The sequence below is a fragment of the Physella acuta genome, unplaced genomic scaffold (assembly GCF_028476545.2).
Source record: "Physella acuta isolate Inbredline_101_S28 unplaced genomic scaffold, ASM2847654v3 ptg001426l, whole genome shotgun sequence".
Lineage (NCBI taxonomy): Eukaryota > Metazoa > Mollusca > Gastropoda > Physidae > Physella > Physella acuta.
In genome coordinates, this window is record NW_026732941.1 from 186,619 (window position 1) to 196,165 (window position 9,547).

General features: G+C 33.8%; 1 protein-coding gene across 1 annotated transcript; it reads right to left on the reverse strand.

The window, feature by feature from the left end:
* Positions 1-2,259: 2,259 nt before the first annotated feature.
* Positions 2,260-6,101, reverse strand: LOC131927648 (uncharacterized). The gene is made up of 2 exons (XM_059283403.1): positions 6,091-6,101; positions 2,260-3,753 (listed from the first exon to the last, which is right to left on the reverse strand). The coding sequence occupies exon 2, from the start codon at positions 3,720-3,722 to the stop codon at positions 2,886-2,888; it is 837 nt and encodes a 278-aa protein (XP_059139386.1). The 5' UTR covers positions 3,723-3,753; positions 6,091-6,101; the 3' UTR covers positions 2,260-2,885.
* Positions 6,102-9,547: the final 3,446 nt, after the last annotated feature.

A 9,547-nucleotide genomic window follows, 5' to 3' on the forward strand; every position in this document is an offset into this window, starting at 1 on the left:
GCCGGGACGGCTAGTAATGTATATAATGCATGCAATATACATTTACATGAAAAGAAGTGGAATGGGGGGGGGGTTATAAGAAATACAATTCTAACACAATTCTGATGTGTTTGGTATGGGTTAATTCCCCTAAAGTAGTCTTATGTAGATAGTTCGTACAAATGATTACCTAAAATAATCGAGTTTTAATATCTCTAATTGTACCCATGTCTAAAGAACATGTTAGTTGAGGGAACGTGTGCATAGTAACGACCTTAATATCGCTTCATATCACCAGGTAACGTATTCTGATACATCTATTAATAGGTGTGGCCTGTAGTCATTATGCATGTAAATAAACAATACCGTATTGTTTTAAGAATGACATTACTCAGTAGTAGGAGAAGTTTGGGGAGATACCATCATATTGGATATGACTGTAAAATCATCTTGGAATAGAGTAGGCCATAAACGAGAGGGATGTAATTGACAGGGGGTTATTACTCCGGGGTGGGGGTAATGTGGGGTGTAATGTCCGGGGTGTAATTTACGGGGGGGGGGGGGAGGGAAATGCCCTGTTCCCTTAAAATGGTAGGCTAGAAAATAATGGACCGTTCAGCAGAACTATGTCGACTACTAGAGCTCTTTCCATTGAAATACAGTGACTGTGGGGAAAAGTAGCGGGCTCATTTGGCTGATGTCTCGATCAAATTATAATTTTAATAATTTTGTTTTTACTGTGATAATGTATTTAAATTTAATGAAATTAGTTTAGTTAGTAAGGCGTAATATTTAATTTTCAATAATCAAATAACAAGTTTTAGTTTTATAAAAATATTATAAAATACAGTAAATTAGAAATCATGCATAAACGACGCCAGACTTTTTTGACTATTTTCACCAATCCCCCTCCCCAACATCGTAGAAAATACTAGACCCCCACCCCCCTAAAATGACGTTACTCTTCCGCCTACAAACCTCCTCAAAATTGAAGTTGAAATTTTCTAAAAACATCGATATATTTTCAAAATCTATTTTGAACCATGTCAACATTGAATATTTCAATCAATTTCTATTTCAATTTATTAAAACCGTTTTCTATAACTCAAAATAAAGGCTAAAATTCGTTTTTTAAAATTGCTTTTTAAAATGCAAAAGTGTGACTTTACACCTTTTGAACCCTCCCATCCTCACACACTGTCACCAAATAGAGAACCTCCCCCCCCCCTCTTTACGAGTGTGACATAATTTATGGACGACAACTTAACGTTTATTCCACCTTATGTAGGCCTACCGCTCGATATTCTTAGATATTAGGCAAAATTGTTTACAAAAGCTAAGATTATAGCAAACACTGCACCATTGATTAAAACTAAATCGGTGTTGTTGAATAATAAACAAAATAACAATTACAAGTATGTGTTGTTGAAATGACCACTAAACATTGTAAAAAAACGAAAACGCGTCCATTATTATCACGACGACGGGGGAAAAACATTGGTAAAGCGGCAACCTACTATACTACAGCTGTCATTGATATTCGAAAGGGAAAAAACTCTTAATTGAGAATGGCTTACATAGTTACTGCGCTTTCAAAACTCTTTACTGTAGGCTTATGATCAATGTTCGATGTCATTGGCATTAGTTATGATATGATAAACATACTAAATCATTTCACACTTGTATAACTTATATTACCAATGAATTTACTATTATCAAAAAAATTAATAACTAAAAAAACATTTAAATTTCTGTTTAATTTTTTTTTCATAAGCATTAAAACAAATTCATGAAAAAACAGACTACAAGAGAAATTAGAACAATTTGAGGAGATTTGATACAATTCAAGTACCAATGTTATATATCAGTAAGATTTGTAGAAAAAGATAATATATCAATGCATTTCTTATATTTTGTATACAACTGACTAAACTAAATATTTAAATCAGGAAGTTGAAATGGTACACAAATTTCAATCAAAATGGATTTATATATGGCTATAATTCAAACACCTTTAGCAGGTTATTGCAGATTAAATTAACAATTAAATTTTATGTTTTAAAATGTATTTTAATTATTTTTCTCCTTGTTACATCACATCAAAAAGCAGTTTGTATATAATACAATGACAATATAAGCGATGACATATAAAGGAAAGATGCATAATAAAACAAAGAAAAAAAACACTAAATTTTTGGTTTCTTATTAAGCTTGACAGAAATGTTAATAATAGAAGAAAAAAACGCTCACTCAATTCAAGGTGAATTGTGTGCAAAAATTATATTTTAATGACTTTGTCTTTGAACAAAAAATTTTTGATGAACCGTTCGTTTTGTTCCCATAAAATGTATATCTATTTTTGAATTTGAAAAAAAAATCCTGTTTCGCTATTCCTATTAAAAAGAGTCGTTGAATGTGCATATTAAGCTGATGGAATTATGTACCTAAAAAACTTAAGAGCCACTTTTATCAAACGCCAATTTATGATAAAATATCGAATTACTTGATTTGCACGATAGAGTTGGGAGATATAAAGCGAAAATTAAAACCCTGTTAGATGCTTATTTACATTGTGTAAACGATTACACTACTGTACGTATACTATGTATTCAAGAAAATAAAAAAAAAATTTCAAAGGTAAATAGAAACATTGTCGCTAAAACAAGATTCCCTTGCAAAAATACAACACAATGAACATTTGATATAAAGATTATAAGAAAAGTTATTCATACTATAATAATTGCACCTTTTTTAAAAAATATTGCTGATTGGTGTGTTTGTGGAGTGAAGAATTTGCTCAGCTCTTTCTGTCTTAGAAAATAAAGAATATCAATTCTTTTAAACCAACGCCAACAGTTGTATTTAATGACTGCTTCTATTTGTAAAAGATTAAAAATAAATGAAACTCAGGCATTATCCTTTTTTTGCTTTTTAATTTTCCTTCCATCTTCAATTGTTGTGTTGTTAGTAGCTACACGCTTTTTAAAAGATCCAAATGATTTTTTCAAAGAGTTGTGCAACTTTTCAATGCTCTCGAGTTGCGTTCTATTCTCTTTAATTTGATTTTTAAGTTCTTCAATGCCATTTTCAGACATTGTAGCCATTTCTTTAACTTCGTTCACGTCTTCTTTTAAACTTTGACACAGTTCTGACGCTGGTTTGTATTGATCACAAAGGGAATTAACATTTTCTAAAATACCTTTAAGGTCTTCAACTTGTGCACAGTACAAAACTGACTCAACTGTAACTGTCCATAGTAAGACAAGAGAACCATCTGGACCTATTAGACCCGTGTTCTTGACCACGTCCAGTTCAACTTTCATCCAGTCGTTTGGTAAACAACAATAGCCTTGTCTAGGCTTATGGAAATAACTCCATGTCTCGTCAATAAAATGTTTTCTCTCATCATTTCTGTCATCTTTAATCTCAACTTTCCAAGTCACTTTAGCAGGCCATTCAGCCCTAAAGCTGTGATTGTTATTTTGTTGCGACGGGTACAATTCTAAATAAAAGTACAGCAATTTGTCTCCGTAAAACTTCAAACGCCCCATCCATTTGCCGAAATTGCTTAGTTGTTGTCTAGGGGTCTCTTCCTCTGAATAACTCGAAAAACGTGTTTCAAATTTGTTAATCTTTTGTATATACTCCACACGGCAATGAGGAATGTTGTGGTTGCTTGTGTCTTTTATATACTTCAGTGCCTTTGCCGATTCAAGTTTTAGATTTGTTAACCCGCTCGGCATTTTTTACCCTTTTAAATGTAGCAGGTTTGATCTGAGTAGAAAAAACAACAATAGAATGCATTAAAAATAAATTAAATATTATACTACAAAAATATTTTGTTTAATATAAACATGATATACAATAGATAACATGAGTTAAATAGCCTGTAGACTAAATTAGTATACCTGCTGACATAAGCAGGACGCACTAACTGTAAACTTCGGGTTTTAGGTTAACTTTTTTATTTTAAAAAAAATGGGCAAACAAATTTCGACATGGTGTACTCAACAACTCGATCAATATTGCACGCGATCGGTTACATTTCCTAAAGAGTGCTGGGCATGCTCTCTAGTTCTTATTTGTAGCAGACCATGTGCTAGAACAGGGGCTCCAAACTACGGATGCGGCCCGCGAGGTCCTCTTATCCGGCCCGCGGAGATCTTTTTGTTCACGGAAAAAAATGTTTGTTAGAAATGGCTGAGGAGCTTTGCCGAGAAAATTCAAAACATTTTAAAAATGTAGATTTTGGTGTAATACCATTGCCCTCCGTGTTGCTGACATGGATGAAAACATTGTGACTCAAATAGTGAAAACTGCTAACAAGACCTCCAGCTGCAGTTTCAGTAGCGGTTTTCCGACTAGGTTTCAAAGGCAGAAGTGAGACTGTTTCAAAACCCATTTGAAGCAAATGTAACCAGTTGCCAAGATGAACTACAGATGGAGGTCATTGAATAGCAAGCAAATGACCTCCTTGGAGACAAGTTCAAAAAATGGCAGGTGGGTTTTTGTGTTTGCCCAAGGGGAACATACTTGGACCTCGAGTGTGTTGTTGGCCCACGACAATGTTTCTTTCAGACTTTTTCTCCAGGGTAGGGGGGGTGCATTTAAAATGTGTATATATTTCTATATACATTATATTTCGTTGGTGGTGGGGGGGGTGTACGGGGACACCGCATGGAAGAAACTCTGGGCCCCAAACTGATATTTGATAGTTAATGCGGCCCTCGGGCTGAAATGTTTGGAGACCCCTGCGCTAGAACATGTGTAACTTAAGGCACCCAACTGTACACTAGCACAGTTGCTTGGAAGGTGCACCTGATTTGATTTTATAATCAGTTGCAGTAAGCCATCGTATCACTATTTTAGAGCAAATTAAAAGAAACGTAGGCCGCTTTGTGCACTAAGAGTCCCTGAAGGAAATACCCGGCGCTCTACGACAACTGATGCAAGTAGTACACCACACCAGTGCAGGATACACAAACAGCTCATTGCAAGAGTTGATGAACCATAGGCACGAATACTCTGGACGTCCTATCGCACACTATGACCTCCGATATTTTTAAATTATTAATGAAGTTTCGTCATATTAACTAAAATCGTACTAAAATTATCGTGTACATAGACAGAAAGACAGATAACACACTCACACGCATATAGAAGAATAAAGATATACAGGCAAAACTGAATAACTAACACAAGAAGGGTAAAGTATCAAGACTTATCAAAATTTCGATTTAGATTTTGTACACGATAATGCTTCCTCTACTCTTTGTGAATTATTAACACTCAAATTTTTGTTACAAAATGTATTGAAATTACATGGGCACTACTATTTGTAATATAACTATGCAAAGAACAAATTTAGGAGGAAATCCATGATTATGTTCAAATGGGCATACCTCAACGCCTAACCCTGTTAGTAAGCTTACACAAAGTGTCTTCGGCCGTACAAACACGAATCAACGGGCACATAAGTGTGACACACGTTACTAGCGGTTAGCAACCTGGTACTGTTTTTTTAGTATGATAAACATTTTTAAAATAGCAATCTACAATGTTTATATATAATGTTTTTTTACCTAAATAAAGGTCATCCATAAATGTCGTCACGCTTTTTGACGATTTTTACCTACCCCCCCCCACTCCACTCCGTTACAAGTCGTCACAAAAAGCCAGACCCCCCCAACCTAAAATGACGTCACACCTCAGCCTACAACCCCCCTCCCCCTCCCTCAAAATTGCTGTTGAATTTTTCTTAAAACATCAATATGTTTCTAAAATCATGTAACAACTCTTTCAACATAGAAAATTTTGAGCAATTCCTATTACAATTTATTAAAACCGTTTTTTAAAACGAGAAACAACGGCTAAAACTCGTTTTTTAACATTGCTTTTATATAATGCAAACGTGTAACGTCACACCATCTAACCCCCACTCCCTCTCATCACACACCGTCACAAAATTACGCAAACCCCCTCCCCACTACGAGTGTGACGTCAGTTATGGACGACCCCATAGTGTGATAAAGACAGATAGGAAATAACTAATCTTATTCTTACATCACTGTAGCAATAAAACATAAATAAATACTATAGAAGTGGACTTACGTCATAAACGAGCAAATTGCGCTATTCTTAATTAAAGATGAAAATAATTGGAACAGTAGAGAAAACCACTCCTTTCAGAATAAAGCACACATAACAGACTTGCTCTAGGCTACAGTATCGATTCTATTCATGTGTTCGTAAAAGCAGCATAGTAAGCACACTGACTGCACACTTATCAGCGGTTCTTAAACGCTATGAATATATATATTAAATTATGTAAAAATCATCAAAACTATTGTTTTTCTTTTTAAGGGAGAAAAGAACAAAGTTAAACTTGAATAAATTTTAATTTTAAAATTGTATAAACGGATTTTGTTCATGTTTTAGTGAATTTTAATTAGGCTGGCTTTATCTTGCATATACACAATGTTTGCAAACTGCTCTGTGTAACATTACTATTGTTAAACATTTTTTTTAATAATAATACATTTTGTGAAAGTAATTTTAACTTATACAGCAATGTTTATTATAGTGTCGTTAAAAGTGTATAGGTAGTGATGACGTGAGAGAATTTTGTGCGTACGTTGGGTATCTACAAACATGGGTCGAAGAGAAGCAGCATGTTTCAGACAAAAATATGGGGCTGGTCTGGTTACTTTGAAATTAACTATGCAAGAAATTAATCTGTGCTAAACATTTTTGTAAAATGGTGCCTATTTTTGCAACATCACGTTATGGTGTCAGAAATAGAGGTCGTGCTATATAAGGTAAGGCCATTTGTGGACGTTGGACGTGTGAATGATTTGCTTGTTTAAATGAACATAGACAAGGCAGCGCGGTCGGATTGGAACTGGTGAGCTATATCTGCCCCATGGGCAGCAACGTTAGATTAGCTGACTTTACTTGATGAAATAGTCTTGTGTCTGAAATTTTTTGTCTGAGATATGGTATAGATGTAGTAGAAAAACATGTAACTTGGTTGTAGTTGCTAGATTTTTTTTCCAACAGCTGTATTTTTTCAACTTTAAACACTTAATGATTTTTTTGCTTTATGATGCATTATGAAACTACTCTTAAAGCAGAACCATTGGCATCTATTCTTTCTGACTTGTGTTTCATATAAATTTCATTGTTTATTTAATTACAATTTGTTAAGCTTTTATTGTTTTTTCGATTCTTATACAAACCATGTTTCGCACACTAACCTATGCATGAGTTTTAGAAATATCTTAATCAAAATGTAGAATTCATGCCTGAATAAAAGTGTTCTGATAATCCAACCAGAGAACCACCTTGTTCGATAACATACCAGATACTGTAGTTATCAGACACGGTGACCTACATTTAAAATCGTCAGCTCTCATGCCTGAGCTTGCTCATAACGGACATTTATTCTTTAAAATATAGGCCACCTATCGTATATATTTTATCTAGGCTGTGACTTGAAGCGGTAAGTAGTTATGAAGATTTAAATCTTCAAATGTTTATTAATTAAATGCTATAACGTGCTTTAAATCTTGAAATACAACGACAACTAGATACAAACCACACTTTAGCCCATTTGGTGATGATAGTATTTTTTACCAGTATAACATTCTCACCCGTGACTTGTATTTTTGTTTATGAAGATGTGTCCATTTTTTATTGTTCCTTCCCTGTAACAGTTTAATTTGTTTAAAGATAGTAGCGATTGACGCATACATATTAATTTTTAGTTTACTAAAAACAATATAGATGTAGTTATTAAGTTATATTTTCTTCGGCACTCAATAATGATATCTGAACATATGCCTTGTACTATGTTACACAACGTCAACCTATCAATAAACTCCCTATGAAAGGGAACGTATTTTTCATAAATGAGCGCCCAGATTGTTCTTTTTATCTTTAGTCATCCCAGCACATAACTTAAGTAAGGCTACACCAAACACATTTTTTTTAGTATTGTAATATAATAAAGCGTTTGTCCTTAGAAATTTATTTTTTATGCTAGATTTATTTTCTCTGCACTTTGCGTAAATTAAAACGCGGAATTGATAAATAAACAACTACTTTAGAATTGATTTGTATTGAGTTTTCTAGATTTCATTAAAGATTTTAGTTCACAAATTAACACTTTAAAAGTGGAGTTGTTTCCAATATGTTTATTTGAGTTATATATATATATATATATATACTAGCTGCATCCCGTGCTCCGCCACGGTAAATCTTTTTTAAATGTACCAACTTGGGAACAGAACAAAACTAAACACAACACAAACGGACGCAAAAAAAAAAAAAAAAAAAAAAAGAAAAAACAAACACAACACTCATAACATAGACACAATTTAAATGCAATCATACAGGCATATTGCTCACAGTCTAGCCCGTAGCGCCAAATCGCTCCCTTTCCGGTGATTTGCACCCTCTCAAACTTTCGATTTGCACCCCTTCCCCCCCCCCTAAAACTTTCGATTTCCACCACCTTCCCCCCCTCGCACATTTTTTCCAACCCACTTTGGCGCCCCCTAAGGTCGGCACCCGGGGACATATGCCCTCCCCCCCCCCCCCCCTCGCTACGCCTCTCCTATAAAACCCGAAAGATAGAATAATAATTAGAAAACAGTATAAATAATAGGCAATATCTATAATATATACAATATTTCACTTTATCCATTCACGCATTTTTTTCCAGTACTTTAAATTTTAAAAATTTACAATAGAGTTTCATAACTAAAACCAATGCGCACCTAATGAACGTGATGAAGCGTCTATAATAGTGCTGAATAGTTGATTAAAAATTATAAGAAATAAAGAGTAGGGCCTACATATAGTGAATAAAATAAATAAAAGATTGCCTTTTATCAATCCATGCTAATTATAATTTTCTAACAATTTCCTCTTACACATCCGAATAATTTGCATTCACATTATGTTAATTATATTATTGCAACACTAATTCCTTCTATGACGAACGTATATTTGCATTCACATTTTTATTAGCGTGAGTTTAATGTATTTTTAAATTACCTCCTTTGTCAAAATTAGAAAAGAGTTAAATCCATTTGATTTTTCTAACCTACAGTTATTATGTTATTAAAATGTATCCACTTTTTCTAGGAATATTAACGTAAACTATATTTGACATTGATCCTTTTAATATGTTTTAGCAATGTGCGTGTATTTAATATTCTCTTTACGTTATGCAAAATTGTACAAACAGTGGAAATTATAAAATAGCTCTATGCCGCTATATAAACAAACCCTACTCTAATACTTATAATAAGACACTGCGGTGCACTGACAAGCACTGCATGGTGCGTAGTTTAATTTTATAGTCCCAAAATCTATAGCGATGACGGACGGAAGGAAGGAAGGAAGGAAGGAAGGAAGGAAGGAAGGAAGGACAGACACAGCCCGCTTATATTATATATATATATATATATATATATATATATATATATATATATATATATATATATATAATATAAGCGGGCTGTGTCTGTCCTTCCTTCCTTCCTTCCTTCCTTCCTTCCTT